General features: G+C 40.7%; 1 protein-coding gene across 2 annotated transcripts in view; it reads right to left on the bottom strand.

Annotated features, from left to right (window-relative positions):
• DPYD (dihydropyrimidine dehydrogenase) overlaps positions 1-20,497 on the bottom strand; it is a 345,448-nt gene that overhangs the window by 9,163 nt on the left and 315,788 nt on the right. For both annotated transcript variants that reach the window (XM_005520957.3, XM_088060496.1), the window contains exon 21: positions 3,906-4,049. In XM_005520957.3, coding sequence (XP_005521014.2) covers positions 3,906-4,049 — 144 coding nt within the window. The remainder of the gene's footprint in view (positions 1-3,905; positions 4,050-20,497) is intronic.

Genomic DNA, 20,497 nt, shown 5'->3' with positions numbered 1-20,497 from the left:
GCAGCAAAGAGGAGAGGAGAGGAGAGGAGAGGAGAGGAGAGGAGAGGAGAGGAGAGGAGAGGAGAGGAGAGGAGAGGAGAGGAGAGGAGAGGAGAGGAGAGGAGAGGAGAGGAGAGGAGAGGAGAGGAGAGGAGAGGAGAGGAGAGGAGAGGAGAGGAGAGGAGAGGAGAGGAGAGGAGAGGAGAGGAGAGGAGAGGAGAGGAGAGGAGAGGAGAGGAGAGGAGAGGAGAGGAGAGGAGAGGAGAGGAGAGGAGAGGAGAGGAGGAGAGGAGAGGAGAGGAGAGGAGAGGAGAGGAGAGGAGAGGAGGAGAGGAGAGGAGAGGAGAGGAGAGGAGAGGAGAGGAGAGGAGAGGAGAGGAGAGGAGAGGAGAGGAGAGGAGAGGAGAGGAGAGGAGAGGAGAGGAGGAGCATTATGGACTATTGCAGGTGAGATTATTTCTGTGATTCATGTTGGAGTATATACTTGGAAGAAGCAGCCTTAGAGTCCCATAAATTAGGGTGGGCACATGCATAATTCCACCTGAAATATGCAATGTCTCCACATTTATGATGAAAATTACAGTATGGTCTTTCAAGGCAGGCAAGCACAAGGTAAAACAACTCATGTTAAACACAGAGATATATGCCAGGAAGGATCCAAAGGGTACAAAATAGTTATGGCAAAATAGAGCTGTCCTTACTTCAATATCCCTTACCTCTCAAGAGGCTATTAGAGATTTAGCACAGCACTGGACTAAATGTGGCTAATGCCTCCTGCAATGCTGGCTTTTAGATGGGTGCTTACACACCAGCAGAAAAAGACTTGCATATATGTAGGTGCAAAAGACCATGTAAATGTATCTGTACAAATGAGGATGAAAAATATTTCAAACACAAGGAATTTCAGAGAGGATCTCTGTGGATATTTTTCCAGCAGGTGGAACAGCAGGTGGAATAGCTAAGAGAGCTAGGCCAGAATGTTTGAATAACCAAACAATGTCTACAGCAAGGCTTCTGGAATAAAGAAAGAAGGAAATAAAATAAGCAGATAAATGGTGACTGAATATTGTGGTATAGGCCCTGAAGGACAAAGAACTAAATTATTAGGAAGAAAAACACAAGAACATATAAGGAAAGAAATTAAAGCAATAAGGAGGCAACCTGAGGTAGGCAAATACATCTGTGGGAGCTGTACAAAACTGCAACTGAAAAGAAAAGATCCAGGGCACATACCCACATAGAGCACAGTTTCTAATATTACAGACAAGTGAGAAAAGAACAAACAACTCTGCCAAATATCAAAACATGCAGTTTCAATTAATATTGAAGAGAAAATTCATGGGAAAAGACATCCAAAAATAAATTAGATTTTGGATAATCACAGAGGGGTTTTAAATTGACAAATAAATGGCAATTTGACAGCATGTGGAATTTATATAAGTGTTGGAATTTACATATCACCAACCCAACAGCCAATTAGACGGACGAGGAAATTTTGGGGAGGCATCAGGAAATTTGTAGCAACCCCCCAAAAATACAACCAGGCAATGCAGGGGTCATAGCTCTTTCAAGGGCACCTATCTGTACATCCAAGGGCACCTTAGGTACAGGAATGGGGTCTAGAGTGCCCCCAGAGCCTTCTCTTTTTCAGGCCAAACAACCACAAGTCTCTTGGTCTGTCTACACAGGAAAGCTGCTCCTGCAGTTTGATCATCTTAGTTGCTCTCTGAGGGTTTCCTTGTTGTGTCTGGGTTTGTCCAGGATCTACTGTACATCTCTGCAGGTCTCTGGGAATTTTTCACTGACTTCCTCTTTGTTGGGGTGCATCACTCCTGAGCTTGGAAGAGGTGATTCTTGATTATTACCAGCTTGCTTGGGCCTCTCTTTCCTCCAGAACTTTATTTCATGGTCCTCTATCAAGCAGATCCTTGAAGAGACCATATTCTCACTCCTCCCTGCGACTGAAGTTGCTGTTTTTCCTCTCCTTTTAAAATACATTATCCCAGAGGCGCTGCCGATGGGCTTGGCCTTGGCCAGTGGTGGGTCTGTCCTGCAGCTGGGTGCCAGTGGCTCTGCCAGGCCCTGGGGAGCTGCCAGCAGATTCTCACAGAAGCCACCCCTGCAGCCCCACCTCTATCAAACCTTGCCGTGCAAACCCAATGCAACACCTCTCACTGCTGGTTTTGTCATTACAGTGAGAACACTCCCTTTGAAAGAGATGGCCAGACTGAAAGACTGCCAGGAGTCAGCTTTGGCAATGCCTGTCTTCTTCTAATAGCTTCAGTCATATTTAACTGGAGGCGTGAGGAAGATGATACCCTGATTTCTCTGGCTGAGAAGCTCCTCAGACACCACTCAGAAGTATTCAATATCTGTGTAAACAAATGTTTTTGTTTGGGGGAATGAATTTTCCTCTTCCCTGCAGTGGGCTCTCTTTACTTCTTTTTAATCTATCTCCTACTACTTGGATCTTTTTTTGCTTTTCTACTTGGAGTTAGGCATGATAAATTATTGACCTCAATTTTTTTATTTTTTTTTTTCTCCTAGTCTTCATGTCTGTTTTTCCCTCTTGCTAAACTTTTCCCTTCATTCAGTTTATTTGCTTTTGGATGGTTATCAGTTTTTTGGTTTTCTGCAGTTTTCAGAAGCAAGCCATCTCATTGAAAATGCAGTTATTGGCTGTTGCTTCTTTCTCTTTTTCCCTACATCAATACTCTCCCTGCAAAGAGAACAGAACCATGAAACCTCTGAGGTCAAGCAGGCTTTGAAAATGCTCATCATTGCAAGGAAAAGAGAGTATATTGCTGTTCTTGGAACTTTTTGTATATATATATATGTAGAAGGGAACCTCAGCACAAGAGGAGGGAAGGGATTTTCAAAAGCATGACATAAACCAAAATAAACAATCCAAAAACCTGAGAGAGGTCTACAGAAGCAGCAAACTAATTAACTTAAACAGGAAGATGATTCAAAATTTCTCCTTGTCTGTTTCTGCCATCCTACCAGTTAGCTTGGAATACTGGATGCATCGGTAAACTGCAAAATTCTCTTGGGAATTATGTGGCTTTCTGAGCCACAGCTCATGTTCTATTTTATGTTTGGCCTTATTTTTTAGAATTCTTACACATCTAATCATGCAGACATCTGATATTCGCCCATATATATGAAGAAGACAGTCAGCAAGGTCAACAGATATTATTTTCATATTGCTTTATAAATGGTCTACATGAGAATCCTGATTTAAAAAAAAATATTTTACCTATTCAGACTTGAAGTTTAAGTAAGCACTAAAGTGAACACCTAGAATAATTAGCTCATGTTGTATCATTTTATTGATATTTATTGACTACCTAAGGGAAGGGAAAAGCTTCAATGTATGGATTATGCAGTAGATAGGGGTCACAGGCTTTATTTTCACCTTGACATTTACTCATTGTAGATGGTAGATCAGCTACTTAGACAAACATTCTCCAGCTTTAAAAGTTCAACCTCTAAACCTATGACACAGCCTTTATATGAACTGAGCACCAGCCTTTGCCATCGATCCAACATGAGGGATGGAGGCATTTAGCACAGTGCAAGTAATCAAAAGGTATCATGCAAAACAGTTCATACTGTAGCATTCAAACTGAAAGTAATTCTAAACAGTTCTGCTTTGTTCTTCAAGGCATTACCCCTGCTTGTTCTGCAACTACTCTTCCATTGCCTGAGTATCTTCATTCTGAAAAATGACATTAGGGAAATACCTATACATGTACATCACAAATCATTTCCCATCGATTTTGGTTAAAAGCTGGAAAGTCTGCATAAAGAGCTGTCTTTGATGCGGTCTAACAAGCTTAAAAGCAGTAATAACCAACTCAAACTGCTAGAAATGACTGTGCATGTCAACTGCCTATCACTTCTTATGCATGTATTTTTGTTACCTTGATTGCTGGAATGGGCTTCTTCGGAACAAAGTGTTTTTTCTCAGGAAGCTCAGCAGCCATGTTCTGTGCTTTCAGTTTAATCTTGTTCTCAGCTATTATCTTTCTGCGTTGCTCCAGGTAAGGCCCAAAACTGGGCAGTTTCTGAAACAGAAATCAGTAAACAGGATTATGCTTAGTAAGCAGGTGTAGTAAAAAGATGAGTCTGATCCCAAGGGTGAGACCTCAAGTCCATGCTGACTGCAACTTGCTTCTTATTCTGGAAGCTGAAATTGAAATCAGTAAGACTGCACCAGAGTGAGAAGTGAATAAAAATCAAATATGAACATTGGGATCTGACTTGGAAATATATACTGAATATTAAAATATTAATATCTCACAGCAGAAAAATAGCTGAATTGCAGGTCAGAATCCAACAGTCTATTATTTCCCCATTGCATACTTGCTTATATATAAAAATGTATCATGTTAAATAATTCAAATGTGTAACTTTATTTCTGTTTCATTTTATACTATGTGGAAAGGTATCATAAAATGATCAGTTTACATAGAAGGGTTCCACCAGTATTTAAGATTATTTGTATCAATATCTGAAAAAATCAATAAATATTTTTAAAGCTTACAAACATGTATTTGGCAGTGTGATAACAGAAGACTGTTTTGACCTGTCAAAGTAAGGCTAATGAACACCAACTGAACTGAAACACATTATAATCTCCTATTTTTCCTCTATGTCCCACTTGCAATCTCTTCTGCAACATTTAGTCCTTGAACCCAATTAAGCTAACTCCAGAGGAAGATTTCACTGAATTGCAAAACTCATATCTCACCCAAGAACATGAAAGGGCTGGATCAGATTTCCTGAAACACTCATCTTCCCCGCCCCCAAAAATAAATCCTTTTGCTTACCTGCAAGACAGTGGACAACTGTAGTGTGCCACAATCACAGATTTATGTGAGCAAAAAATAGTAGAAAAATGGACTTTTGTTCAATGCAATAGACCATGCCCTTCCTCCCCTGAAACTAGTTCCTTATTCTGCAGAAGTATTTTATCCATCTAACTCAAACCTGTTCAGAAGCTACAGCAGAACTGCAGAAAGCAGCAGGTAGTAACAGGGGATACGTAGCCTGAGCAGCTGCTGGCATTAATTCACGCTAATAATACAACCTCAAAGAGCATACCGAACAAGATACAGTATTGCTGTGCTTATCAATTTTTTAAGAGGGAATTTCAATGTGAATTTTAAACCCCAGATTATTTAAAAATTTACAAATTATTACTTTTTAAAATAAAGTAAATCCAGAAGAGGTTACTCTGCTCTTCTGCTAATCCTTAGGAGAAAAATTCCTCAATGATCTCCATCAGTCACAATACCCAACTTTGGCACCTCAGGCTTATTGCTATGACAAACAAAAGGTTTTGGCTGCTGGGTTTTGGGCTCTCTGAGCATACAGCCAGAGGGTGAGGTCCTTGAAATGCTCCCCTGCTTCCAAGATTTGGTTTGTGGTCTCAATGCATTTTTAACAGCCAGTCAGCTCCAGCCTCACCACATCCAGGAGCTCTCCAGAGGTGCAGGCTGGGACTGAACCCTGCTCTGGGTCACAGCCACAGTCTGGGCAAAAGCAAGGCAGGACTGGTGGTGCTGCAGCTCCCATGTGTCCCAAAGGCAGAGGGATCCTGAGTTTGCCCTTTGGCAGAGAGCTCTTATTTTGTCTGTTCAATGGGAACTTTGCTCCTGTGTGCCATGTTCAAGGGCTTCCTTACACGTATCAAACTTCCCTTTCTCTGCAGTTCTGTACATGAAATGTTCTGGGACATCTCAAAATCAGGCTTTGAGAATTCCAGCAAACAGCAGTAAGGCCTTACATATTGAAGTCAAATAAGGCAGCAAAAGCAGAATGATTTTAACCAGCAAAATGAGCAGAAGGAAGAATTTGTCTAATTCCAATCTAATCAATAGGCTCTAAAGCATACACACATAAACTCAATTCTCTATAGGACTTTTAGAAAATGTAAACATTTTTGCAGAATTATAAAAATTACAAATTTTGATAAAAAGTGTTCCTGTTCATCTACTAGGCTGAATCAATTAGTAATATATATTTTTGGCTATGAATAAGTAGTAGCTTTGTCACTGAGGAACTATTTCCTCTCCATAATTTATGTGCTGATGCCAACAACTTTGGTTTGAGAGGGCAGGAGACCTGATGACAAAGCATTTTTGGATTCTTTCCTGTCTGGCCAGGAATTGAATTGCTGACTTTGAGAGTAGGTAGCAAAGCTAATTTTGCTGAGGTTTTAACTGAAGTAGTAGAGAAAGGAGACAGCTGTTCATGGCTTGACTGATTGAAGATCATCTTTGGGAACAACAGCCAAATCTTTGCAGAATAAATCCTTTACTTTTCTATTCTCTTAATATACACCAAACCTCCCAATTTCTACAGCCAGAAACACTAAGCATATTGAAATTAAATAGGTCATCTAAGGGAAAGTGTGGAAAAAATAATCTCGTTTTGTGTATAGGTGAAAAGTTCATTACAAAAGTTCATTTTCATAGTTGTGAGATGGAAGCATTTAGATTTTTATATCTAACATAGCTGATAGCTGGAATGTACAGCAGGCATTTTGAGATGTGTGCTCTGCCTTCATTTCCATAATTTGGATGTTTTGTAATGACATGCGTGCAGTTAAATGAAACCATATAATCCACATATTTTAAAAATAAATTATGCTTAATCTAGAAAACTGTCATCTAACCTTCATATTTGCTGTGCTCACAATGGTAGAAGCCACCACAGGTTGGTTGGAAACCTACCCTGTGCCTCATGCCACTGCCCGTAACACCATCCTGGGACTTGAAAAGCAGGTCCTTTGGAGGCATGGCACCCCTGAGAGGATCGAGTCAGACAATGGGACTCATTTCAAGAACAGCCTTATAAACAGCTGGGCTAGGGAACATGGCATTGACTGGGTGTACCATATCCCCTACCATGCACCTGCTGCTGGGAAAGTGGAGAGGTACAATGGACTATTAAAAATCACCTTAAAGGCACTGGGTGGAGGATCTTTTAAAAACTGGGAGCAACATCTAGCAAAGGCCACCTGGTTAGTCAACACCAGAGGTTCCACCAACCGAGCAGGTCCTGCCCAGTCTGAGTCTTTACATGTAGTAGACGGAGACAAAGTCCCAGTGGTACATGTCAGAGGTCTGCTAGGGAAGACGGTTTGGGTCAATTCTACCTCGAGCACAGACAAACCCATTTGTGGGGTTGTCTTTGCTCAAGGACCAGGTTGTACATGGTGGATAATGCAGAGAGACGGAACAACACGATGTGTACCTCAGGGAGACCTGATCCTTGGGTAAAAGGTTACTGCCATTGTCTGTACATTAAACCACGCAGACATGAAATAGAAGGAAATGTGTAAGTGTTGAAGGTATGAGCAGGTGAAAGACGGTGTTTTGAGTGAGTAAAATGAGAGAGTGGGGAATCCTGCAGCTCTCCAGCGTGGGGGTCTGGATTCAGTAGCTTGGTGTGGGGCTTGACAGGGGCATGATGGATATATTGCTTGTATTTTTTGGGTGGAACGGAGGGGAAGTTTCTATGTATGTAAATGTGTGCAGAGTTGGAATGTTAGTTTTGGCAGTAAGTCGACGATATGGGGATAAGGGGTGGAATGTCCTGGGTTGATTATGATGTTAAATTGTACCCCCATTCGTCCACCTAACCCAGACACAGGTTTTGTATTCTTAAAATTCCATCTAAGAGTAAAAGTGAGTGGAAAAGAAGCACTGAGTCTGTTATCAGAGACTGTACTTGCTCCCCCCGCATCGGGAGTTTTGACTACAGCACAGACAGACAACAAGACACAGATCGCCTTGGCTTTCCAACTAGCCGGAGCAGAGAGGTCTTCCTGGACTGTTTTCTTTCCCTTTTTCTGAAACAAATTGAACCTGCTCTGGACTGGGGACTCGGGGGAGCACTGGGAGCTTGCACCCATGGACTACCGGGAGCCCAGCCTGGGCAGCGGCATTTTCCAGCGCCAGAGGGACTGATAACAGAGTGAACACCCACAGGAAAGAGACCCTCTGAAGTTTGTCATCTTTTCTGAAGGGCGAGAGGTTTTGTAATGTGATATCATTCATTTGTGTGCTGGGTAGTGCTGAGCCTGTGAAATAAACAGGTTTTTTCCACTTCTCTCAGAGAAATCTCTTCCCAAACCGGTTGGGGGGTGGGGGAAAAGGGCCACGTGGGTTTGCTTCCCGTGGGGAGCCCCACTGGAGATTTTCTCCCAAATTTGCCCTAAACCATGACACTGCTGTTTTTAAATCAAGAGTTTGGCTAAATGGAATTAAAAATAATTAAGGAAATGCATAGGTCTTGGTCCAGGCTTGGGCACACACACAATGAGCTTCCAGTGACTTCACACAAGGTGACTGTGTGCCCATACAAATGGCCTGGTTATTTTGTGCTTCGGGTCTAGTAGTTCACAAGCAGCCAAGCTAAATTTCATTAAACAACACTGAAAACCAGCAATCTTTTCTATAGCAATAAATAATACATGAAAACGTAGCCTCAGGAGCTTAGGAAGGACTTATTGATGGTTCCCCTTATGAGTAATGCACAGACATATGGTATGCTGAGGAGACTGCTTATTGTTCAGAGCTGTGGTTTCAAACATTTTGCAGTCAAAGGCCATATGAAATGGCAAAAAATATTTTAATGAAGTGTGTTACTGGATATAGCAGAAGTGGAAAGATGCTGAAATAACTGAAGAAGAGATGGATATTGAAGAGATTTTAAAATTAAATCACCTCTAATCATTGTAGGGAACAACTTTCTAAGCATATGGGGGATTTAACAACAAAATCCCAATGAAAGCATGAGCACAGAGCTTGGTGTGTTTAACTCTGTTTGCTTTTGAAATCTTTATACAGTACTTCTATTTTTTTTTAATTTCTAGACATTCCAGTGTCACTAAACTCTCCATGCACTGGTATTTTTGTCATATCAACATCTGCCTAGAAAAAACAATTAATATGAATATGTGGAGCATGGCAAGTGCTTAGAAGATTGCAACAAGCAGAGTAATTAGATAATTCTTGTCTACTTATATATCTGTATCAGTGATGTCTATAGCTGCATTATTTGTATCCATCTGTCTCTATATAGACATAATTCAGTGTGTTTCTACTGGAGGGATAACATTGAGAATGGAGTCTAAATAAATATATTAAGTTGAATTATTTCATTGTTTGTAATTTCATTATCCCAAAACTGTAAGCTTGAAATATTTTGCTGGAGTTATTTTACAGAAAGAAAACAAAAATCCAAATCCTCCCCCCACCTCTGCTTCCAAAAGCTGCCTTTTAAGTGATGAACTGTATAAATCTTCAGCAACATTGTGATTTTTGTTTCAGTGCCTACTCCAGGGATTCATCATTGATGAATTTGTTCTTATCAAAAAACCTAAATCCTGCTCATTTAAAGACAACAGTATCCTCCACTAAAGCTGTCTCTATTCAGGTATAAAAAGGCATTACCCTGCCAACAGAGAACTGACAACTTAATGAATCAACAATGAAACCTTAAGCCAGAGAGCTTTAAGGTGAGTAAGTCTGTTTTGATTATAATTTATTCACAGATCAATCTAAAGGTAATTGAGCATATTATGAACTAAAAAAGGTGCTTGTTTCCTAATGGCTAAAAGTAGAGAGAATCCTCCACTTCAGATTGCTGCAATTTTTATGGGCACACCAGCACGCAGCCTAAGCAGAGGAACAGGCTGGTGAACAGGGCAGTGCAATAGGCATCAGATGACCCAGACTTTTTTTCTAACTTGGAAACTGATCTGATCCTTACTCTGGGAAAATCCATGAATAGCTCCATGATGTAGTCGTGGGTAGCTTATCTGGGACCTGTCTGCTCCTAAGGGGCTGGATGCCATCTGCTGTTAGAAGACACAGATTTCAGCTGGCACAATGTATTGTGTTTGCATGGCAAGGTTTTGGTAGTGGTGGGCTACAGGGGTTCTGGGAGAGGCTTCTCCTGGGTCTGACTGAGCCAAGGGCAGCTGGCTCCAAGAAGGACCTGCCACTGGCCAGGGCTGAGCCCATCAGAAACGGTGGGAGTGCCTCTGGGATATCACGAATACCTCACTAGCAAAAGGAATGTGAGGGAAAATGCGGGGCTGCTACTGAATGGGTAAAGGAACCTTGCAAGGGGTTGCAAAGGAGGATGAGATACTGAACACCTTCTTTGTGGTCTTCACTGGCAAATCCAGCCCTCAGGAATCCTTGACCCAGGAAAGCAGGGAGAACGTCTGGAGAAATAAAGACTACTCCTTAGTAAAGGAGGATTGGGTTAGGGACCATTTAGTCAAATTTGACATCCACAAGTCCATGGACTTTGATGAAATCCATTTTCCATGTCCTCTGTCCAGTAGAGGAGGGGGGTGATAAAACAGCTTTGGTGGGCGCTTAACGTCCAGCCAGGGTCAGCTCACCATGTACAGTTAAGTGTCATCATAAATCAAAAATAAGCAAAGGCCTCCTACAGTACTCAGTGGATTTGAAGTGTATGCTAATAAGATGGCAGCAAAAAGAACACTGGAACATAGTAATTTTAACTAAAAGGATAACTAACTAAATGTGGCAAGTAACACACAGTTTCTAAACTAAATTTTAATTAAAGGATTATCAGGGAAAAGTGGTCATACGGTAAAGGAAGAACTTAAATAATTCTAGGGATCACTGGCTAATGGACATTTTGGGTAACAGTATCATTTAGTGATGAGGCAACATATTTAAAAAATACTGTTTCTCTTATGTGTGAATTTCCCACATTGAATGTAATTATCTCATTCCTTTTATACTTGAGTGTTTTATCCAGACTAAGGTCTGAAGGTGTGAATGTGTTCATTCTCTAAGACCTCTTTTGCACTTTCAGCATGTAACAATTTTAAGTGACACAATGTCACTCATTAATCTGGAAATGAAACTGAAGCCAAATTGTATTATTTCATGTACTTTATGTTTTTGAACTGTGGAAGTCTCTACTTGCACAGAGCAAAAATAGGTGAGAACAAGAATAAAGACTGAAAAATATCTGACAAACTGAACTGCTTAAAGAGAGTACAAACTGAACTGATGAAATATTCTGTACTGGTTGCAGTAGAGATGCACCAAAGAAAGGTCCATATATTTAATAGCTATATAAACAAATGGATAATTGTCACAGCAAAACTTTGCTACATAGTGGCAAGCACCAGCCTAGTTTAGAAATCAAACAAGAGGTGACTCTTCTCTATGGCTTGTTTTCCTGAATAGATCTTTCTCTGTAATGTCTTAACCAACAGCTTTCCCTCAGAGAACAGAATAAAGGAGAAAATACAAATCTTCTACATGATTGGAAAGAAAAAGGTGATCAATGACCTTGGCAGAATCACAGAGTGGTTGAGATTGGAAAGGATGCCTTGAGGTCATCCAGTCCAACGCTCTGCTCACAGCAGCATCAGCTCCAGCAGGCTCCAGCAGTTTGTCTATGGGAGGCAGTGTTGAAAGCCTTGCTAAAAGTAATACCTACTGCCCTCTAATCTACCAAGCCAGTCATTTTTCCCCTCCATAAATGCATGCTGACTACTTCTTTCCTATGAAGAACAGCTGATCTGTGGTTGGTTTTACTATCCTCCCCAAATGTCACTTTCTTCTGTAAATGAGCAGAGAAGTTGGGCTTCATCCCTTGGCTGCCTTGGCAGGACTACATCTGGGGAGGTTTTTCACTGGCTTCAGAGAACTGGGGAGACAAACAGCAAGGCAGGAAAAGTCTAAGAGTGAAACAGCTTGGGAGGATACACAGGCAAGTGACTACCTCAGACACAGTTAAAGGCGTGAAGATTGCAGACACAAATTAACAGCTTTGAGGAGAGCAAAATAGGTGAAGCAGGATCTCTGAACATGTGAGCATGGTATGGAAAGGCAATCAGGTAAGGGAAACATTAACATTTAAGTGAGGTAGACAATTGCCCTGCCCAGGAGCTACAAGAATTTAAATCAGGTTTGTATAGGTAATTTCATATGTCCTCAGAAAAAAGGTTTTAGTAATGTTTAGCCTCCATTTGTTCATGGAAAACTTCTATTTGTGGTGTATAAAGTTTTCCAGAGAGAGGAGTTTCAATTTTAATCTTTTTTCCACCACTTGATTCTGAATCCTTATTTATTCTTTCTAAAGTCTGATAGGATCAAAATGGCTGCATATAATTGAATTTTTATTACATACTGCATGTATATGTAATACTTGTACATACATACTTTACACTGCGCTACAATTTCCAAGCAGTGGTCTACCTCCATCCTCTTGCAACTTTACAACAATAACAGAAAGATTACTATAAAGTTTCCTGAAATGGTATCTGCTTTCTTCCTTGTTCTTGGAGAATACAGTGAAACATGAATCCAACATTTCCAGAGAGAAAGAAAACACAAGGTCCCAGTAACAAGAGCAGCACCAGTAACAACAGAATCTTGTCACAATGTCAAGCTAGCTTGTGTTCCTTCCAGGAAAATAAAAAAAAATAAAAACCCAACAATAACACCAACAGCTGAATTCTGTTCCTCTGAAGGTGGCAAGTAAGACACATTATCATATTCATAGATATATGGAGAGAATATTTTGCACAAGCTTTCCCCACGGGTAAACTGCTTAACTAATGAAAACTGTGTGTGGCAATGGAGAAAGTGAAGCTGTGAATTCTTATTCTGTTAGATATTCTTATTCTTTCAGGCATTGAAAGCTAAATCCTCTTACTTAGCTGCTTTTCTCTGTGTCAGTGCCATACCCTGTGTGGTCAGAGTCCATGGCACAAAGGAGCCATCCAGCTGGCACTAGGGTTCAAGTCCAGGACTGCAAGTCCTCCCCACAGCAGGTGGGCAGGAGAATGTCATGCAGAGGATGGGATACTTCACTCTATTAGTTTCTACCTGATAGAGTTTTTTGGGCCAACATCAGTTGTTGCAGCCCCTGGAGACTCTACAGGTGCATTAGCAAGAAGGCACAAGGACTTTGTCCCTTGTGTTAAGAGGTTCACACATTCTCATGGCTGTTTCTTAGAGCTGAGACATTTCTGGCATCAGCACCTTTAATGATGTGGGAATTCCATCCAAATAAAGGACAGAACACAACAATTATTCAGAAAAAAAAAATGAACTCTGCCTTTCAGTTGTTTTCATTTTTTCTTTCTTGGAACTTTTTATTTGCTTGGTAAACAGCACTGTCTCAGTAATCTGCAATTACTGCCCATACACTTGTTCTGTAACCTCTGCTGCCCACAGTGTGTGTATATACCACTGCATTTAGTTACTCAGCTATTCTGCCTGCTCTTTAAACCATGATTATTTAAAGTGGGTGAGCTAACCCCCAGCCCTTCAGTAACTCTGAGATTAAACGGAACAATAATGTGTGTTCTAGGGAAACACATTGCAGTGACCTCACCATGAGATATACAGTGCCATCCTTGAATGTGCAGATAAAAGTATTATTTAAAATAACAATTACTTCTCCTTTTGTAATTTTTCTAACACTGACACAATTTTCTCTTCTAGCTCCAAATCAGAAATGAATTATTCTTCATGTTCTAACTCAAATGTTTGGTTTATATATACCAAGTGAGGAAAAAGATTTTAGGATTATAGCTTTACTATAATGCAGCAACAACTTACATTCTACAAATGTACTGAAGTAATGAAATATTCATCAATAAAACAAAAAGGAGTTAATATCTGAAGCAAGCTTAGACATTTACAATCAAAAGCCAGGATGACATAGATGATAAAGAAAACGTTACCTTCTGGGGTAAAGAAAAGAAGATACTGATACATATTACTGTGCTACTTCATGAACATCTGGCAGTCTGTCACTTAATAGACAACAACATCTTCTCTAAACAGAAGAGACTTGAATTCATCAGGGATTCCTGTAGTACAGTATGTGCTTAACTTAAGTACCTGCTTTCTGTGATTTCCATAGATTACCATATTCATGACACTGTGGAGTGAAAGCATTCTTCTCACTCTCTAACCAGAACATGGAAAAGAAATTAAAACATTGGCAGGCACTTTGTCTCCAGTTTGTTGGACACGTGAGGAAAGGACTTTCCACCCATTTATGCAGATGAAATTCTGTCAGCTAAGCAGCAGCATAAAGAAGATGTCAGCAGAATGGCTATTAACAAATATCTGTCAGGCAAGCAAATATAACTGTATTCAAATGTGTTTAGGAAACAGGATTCAGTATCAGCTGAGCCTTAGTGTTGGAAAAAACTTTGTTCAAACAAGATTTTTTACTTTTACTGATACATAAGTAAAAATAACTAGTGCAGTATTCACATTTTCATGTGTATCTATATACCATTTGTACATGTATCCGTACATTCAGTTTATGCACTTCTTATATCAATGCTGTAAATTATATGATCACATGGCAAATGCCATTGCTAGATCCTTTTTCTCACCTTCTCCAAGCTGGCTGGTAACAGACCTATTGAGACCAATGCTAAAATCATGTTTTTTTTGGATTTAACCATTCTCTTCTGGGGCTACAGGTACTGCTGGGATTGACTCCAGCAGTTCTAGAACTGTGTGTTTCCAAGGCCCTTTCAAAGAAGCCTCAGAGATGCCAGCAAGACTATTAAAAGGGAGGAATAAATCTTTTCTTACAACTATGGGAAATCATGGATATCCTTGCTGCTATAGTGGTTACAAACTGGCCTCTCAATCACAGATACTGCTGACCCAGCAAGGTGAGCATTAAGCTGAGTTTGCTAATTCCACTTGTGCTAAATGAGCTGGGTCAGGTACCAGGAGCAGCACAGCCCTGTCTGAGAACAGTGAGGGCCAAGGAAGCTGCATTTAAGCTGCCTATATGACCCATTTGAATCTGTTCAAGAGCTCTGTGAGCTATTCAACATTACCACAGGGCCCAGCAAATTACCCCTGTGGCCAGGAGGAGATGAAAAGAGCAATAGCTGCATCTGCCTTAGCTCTTCTGCACCCCAATCCAGCATCCCTGGTGGAAATACAGCTCCAGACACACTGCAGTACTCACTGATAGCCTGTGTGTGCACCACGGCCACAGAAAACACTCCTGCTCCAAACAGTGAACCAAATTCACCAATCATTGCCCACCAAATTCATACTTGTGGGGAGTGGGAGACTAAACAGAGAGGGCAACCAGCAACCTCCTCTTCTAGACTCTGGAAGAGATTCTGAAAGCCTCTCTACAAGGCTTTCAGTACATTCAGTAAAATAACTACTGCTTCCCTGTGTGCAAAGAAAGTGCATTTCCACCACTGCTGTATGTGTTTCAGCTGCAAATTTGCCTGTCAAGTACTTTCTGCTAGCAATCAAACCTTCCAAAAGAGGTAAGAGCCTACACTTTCCCCATCTGCTGGATCTTTTGCAGAGTTTTGTTTTGCTTTGGTTTTTGTGTATCCTGTCATTTTGGTTCGATCCATTTTTTTGCATGGAACCTCCAGACTTCTTACCAAATATCCGTAAACAGCATATAATTTCAATATATCTAGAAATAAACTCCACTTTTCCCTGGTAGACTACACACTGCATAACTGTACATATATTACTGAACTAATAGATTACTTAAATGCAAGCTGCTGCTAATAATTTCTATCTAAGCCTTCTTCCACTTTAGATTCATTGTAATCCATCTCTTATGGCAGATGAACTACAGCACTTATCCTCCTCCTGCACAGACTACAATACTTTCCCTCATTCATCTCTCACACATGTAATCCTTCCATCTCTACTTCACACAATCCTAATTTAAATGTAAAGTATTCAGTGCAGACAAAAGAGCTCTAGTCAACTCTTGCAGTTATGACCAAGAAGCCTACTGCTGCCTTTTAGTCTTCAAATTCAATAACACAATGCTTTTCATCATCACCTCAATATCCTAAACTCACTCAATCTCATGCTAAGAGTCATAATACAAATAGTTCTAGCATTAATAGCAAGTACTTCAACCCTCAATAGTCAAAATTTCCACTTTAGTTGGTGAGAGGAAGGATGAAACAATACTGAATAATCTTCTGTGTAGAGTTTGGCTATTTTGGTTTGATTAAGGCCTTTGAGCGGTTTTGAAAATGTGACAAAGCAACACATAACATAGGACATTAAAAAAAATATATAGCTAGATGAAAAAATTGAAATGGTGCACTAAAGGAAAGTGATAATAATTTTTATAATTTCAAGCTATTAAAACTTCTTGACAGATCTGAAAAGAAGTAACTAATTGCTAAACACTTTAAAATTAATATTACATCAAACTTACGAATCAAATATAAATAATACATTATGAAAGAGAGCTTCACTAAACTGATATAACTGCTTCTTATATCACCATCCAGTAGTGAGGAGATACCAATATGTAGGTACAAATGTAACAGACACTATATAAAAACCAAATGTATAAAACCAGAAGAGTCCTCATTAGAGTCCAAGTCCCCCACAGCGCCTCTCTTGCATATTTATCTGTCTTTATAACAGCTAAAGTATCTAAAGTATCATTATATTCTGAATATGGCATTACAATGGTCATATATTCTAAAATGCTAATTTGATTAGATTTTCACTCAAGTCAATCAGAGGAAAAACTTGATTTTTAAAAATCTAACATGCAAATCATTAGAAATACAGATTACAGGCATACATCACTGTACTTTTTAAAACTATCTCGTTTTAAATTATTGTAATAGCTTTAAAATGAGTTCTGATCATCTTGGTACCACAAGATTTCCCTGATTTGTATGCACAGTTAGGCATGTGAGTATATGCACTCAGCTTGCCCTGTGCTATTAAGTATAACCACAGTCACATTTTGCTTGAACAGACCATTCCCTTTTTCACTGCTCATGTGCTCCTCACAAATAAACAAAGGAGATACTTTACCTATCACTTTGCACTGTGTACTCATTGTGGCTATTGTGCAGGTCAAACAGGCTGATGTGGCACAAGAAACCTTATCAATGATACTTGCAAAGAAACTCCTGTCCTGATCCTGCAAAGCTTCTTGGTGTGGCTCAACATGCAGGGAGTTACACTGAGTGAGGCTGAGGCTCCGTGCAGTGCCTGGGGGAACCAGGATCGTGTCCCACAGCCAGCCCACCCTTCTTGGGCATGCACACCCGACTTCATCCCTGCAGCTGCACGGCTCCCATGAGAAGTGAAACAGAGCGCACAGTGGACACATCTTTCGTGCTGCTTGAATAAACTGCCTTGTCTCCAGCCATCCTGCACTCAGTTCCAGATAATGTAACCACACGACAACCTCTTCACATGTGAGTGATCCTGCAAGCCCTGCAGAGCACTGCTACTCAAAAATCTGCCCTATTTAAAAATCTCATTGTTATTTAAATTATATAAAAACCTTTATTTCTTCACATAATTCAGCTTGTTAAAATGATGCCAGATATTTATAGTGATTCAATCCACAGCTCAAAAACAAATCATCTGTAGCCATTTTAACCATTAAGACAGAGACGGGAAACAAAATTTTCTACTTAGTGCAGCTTTTCTACATTAATGCTGTCTACAATGGCACTGCTGCTCTAAAGGTCACAGATGACATAATTTATGTTATTATAGATAATCCATGTCATCTGTCTGCCTGACTCTTTTTCTCCATATTTTATAGAGGTGCTATGTATTTCAATGGATAAAGCTCCTAGGAGAGCTTCAGTTTGAGCAGCTTACAAAAGCAGGAGCAGTCACCACACAGGAGACATTTGCTGCTTCTCCTCGGGAAGGCTGGGCCATTTCTCGCCTCCAGAGAAGTCCAGAGCATAAGCCTGTTCTCAAATATCCAGTCCTTCTGTGTGCAGAGCACTCCAACAAGCCATGACACCACTGCAGGACAAACTGCAATTTGCTGCAAGGCAATGGCAGCGATGAGAAGTGCACTGAATTTTTGTTCCCAGGTTATTTGTAAGAATGAACGAGGCTCCACCGTGTCCAAATGCAGTTTGGTACTGGGACTTCCAGGGTGGCGCATCCTGTCCGCACCATCGGCAGCAACTGCTCAGTTGTCCTGATCTTGTGTACAGCAGCCTGGAACAGAACTCAGGGTGTACACCTCAATCCCTTCAGGATGCTGAGCAAGGCAGCCCACTGCAGGCTGTGGTTACTGAGGGGGTGCTAGTTCTGGCTTTATAAAATCCTTTCTAATACTTGATGGCCACTTTGTTCTCATACAGTTTGCTGTCCTTAGGACATAAGGACTGACGTTTTCACCTGCACACATGACCCCAGTGTGTCTGAGCTGGACTGCTCCTGCACTGCTGGTGATGTACAAGGCTCCTTGGAGGGGCTGTGCCCCGTGCGTGCCTCGTGCCCCTGCTCTGCCTTGTGCAAGGTAATGGCCTCAGCATTTACTCGCTGCAGTGCTGCACCGTGGGGTGTTTTGTACCTCTCCTTCATGCAGGAAAAGACTCCAGCAAATTGTAGCAGTTGTATTCATAGCATGCTTTTGTTTAGTAATCACCTCAGGAGACTGTACAGATCTGAAAAGTGTAGAAAGGTATTGTGAGATGGTTTATGAATCCCACTAATCTTCAAACTGACATTTTCAGGTGTGGGTCTATCCTGCATGGTTTTTACTTTTTAGGAGCTTGGTAATAGCCTTTAGGAGGTCAGCAATTATCCCAGTGCTCCAGGAGTCAAATGCAATTTCATCTCATTTTATTTCATTTTAGATTTATTGCCTTGGTCATTTCAAGCAGGTAGATGAGAATGTAATCATGATCAGCTACAGCTTTTGCTGTTCTGTTTCTGCACCTATTCAGCTGTGGCAGTGATCCCAGCCAGCTCCATTAGCTCTTCTTGCTGATACTGTTGTCATTCTTCAACCACAGTTTTGATATCAAATTGCATTTTCTTCCACTGGTATCCACACTACTGGCATTCAAAAGATATTGGGGTAGTTACAGTCTGTAATTCTTACATCTAATACATTTGCAAATATATTAATATTGCATCAGAAATGGAAAAGACTTTTTTAAGATGGAAGGCGTATTACCACCTGCAGGTCTGTGTAATGCCTTGTTAAATTGCTAAAAGGATATGTGTATGTACAGCTTCCCATCTTCTCTACAGCTGCCTGGCTGCCCATCTGACCTGTGGCTCTGGAAAACCTCAGCAATGAGACTTATGCTCTCCTTACTTTCACTTGCCTTAATGTTTTTTCTCTGAGTGCTGAGGACATTTTATGAATTAAGTGCCCTCCTGGCTGCATCACTGTGTCCATTCCCAGTTTTTCTTTGCCTAGAAGACATCCCAGACCTTTAAAATACCATTTAAATACTTTGCTACAGGGGTTATTAGAGTGTGCTACCTTAGCACACTCCAACTTAGTTCAGCTGAGTTTTCTGACTCTTTGTCTGTAACTTTTATGAATTGTTTGCCCCAGTTTCATCACATGCTTCTTTCATTCATTCATTCACTTGATTTAGTGAAAAGCAGAGTATCTGTGAGTTATCTATACTTCCTGGTATTTCAATTTGTTCAGCTTTTTTTGGTAATCAACATTGTCCTGCTGGTATTTTGATTGTTTCCATCATGTGATATTATGCTGTACATTTTTGTCAGCAGTTTTAGACTCACAGAAAATGCCAACAAAGTCTCTGTTGTCTAGCATTTACTGATGTTTTAACTATCCAGCTGGCATTCAAACTCTTCTCTGCTTTAGTGCTGCTGCTCTTAGTTTAAAGTTCATGCTTCTGCAAACAGCACCAAAAGTTTATTTTTGCTCTTGTGTAGTGCATCAAAGCCAGAAATGTGTAAAGTTATATTTCTGAGTCAGTTTGTTTTCCTGATGTGGTGAATTTTTCCTTTTTGCTACTGCAAGCAAGCTTTGGCAAAACAATCTTCTTGCCAATGCAAAAAATCCCATATGTGAGACAATTACCAGTCGATTTCTCTTCTCTGCTTTGTGCTAATGCATTTATGTTTGCACAAAAAAAAGAATTTCCTTGTCTATGCAAACCTTTTCTGGGCAGTTAAGGGCTTGTCTCTACTCCACTGGTGGCCTCAGCTCATGCCCAGGAGCGCTGCACTGCTGCTGTGCTGCTGCACGAGCTCTGCACTCACGGTTTAGTTCGGACCAGAGCACACCTTTGACGTGAATCTCTTCTTCGGACCCACACACTGCACCTCACTTCTTACAGCAGAGAGGCTACAGAAAGCACAAACTGCATTTTATTTTGGATGAAATTAAACCTGAGTATGTGCTCCAGGGATGCAGCTGAGATGAGCTCCAGCTGCTAATGGACATTTAGCCCACGAGAGCAGACAAGAGCTAGAAGTCAGTAAGAAAACCTGGGACGCACATGGTGTGGACACCAGTGTGTAGCACCAATCATTTCACTCTGCAGCCCTGTTCCTATCTGGCCTGTTTGTCTGCACTTACTCCTTAATGTAAACAGAACCTCTGGGTGCTCTCATTTGAATCACTGCAGCTTTGTCCCACCTACAAACTGAATTCAGCCTCGGGGATACAATGAACTCATGGGTTAGGTGCTTTATAT

Source organism: Pseudopodoces humilis, chromosome 10, assembly GCF_049639895.1.
Source record: "Pseudopodoces humilis isolate 2021_Gansu_Grassland_sample_001 chromosome 10, ASM4963989v1, whole genome shotgun sequence".
Classification (NCBI taxonomy): Eukaryota; Metazoa; Chordata; class Aves; order Passeriformes; family Paridae; genus Pseudopodoces; species Pseudopodoces humilis.
This window is presented reverse-complemented; position numbering and strand designations above follow the sequence as displayed.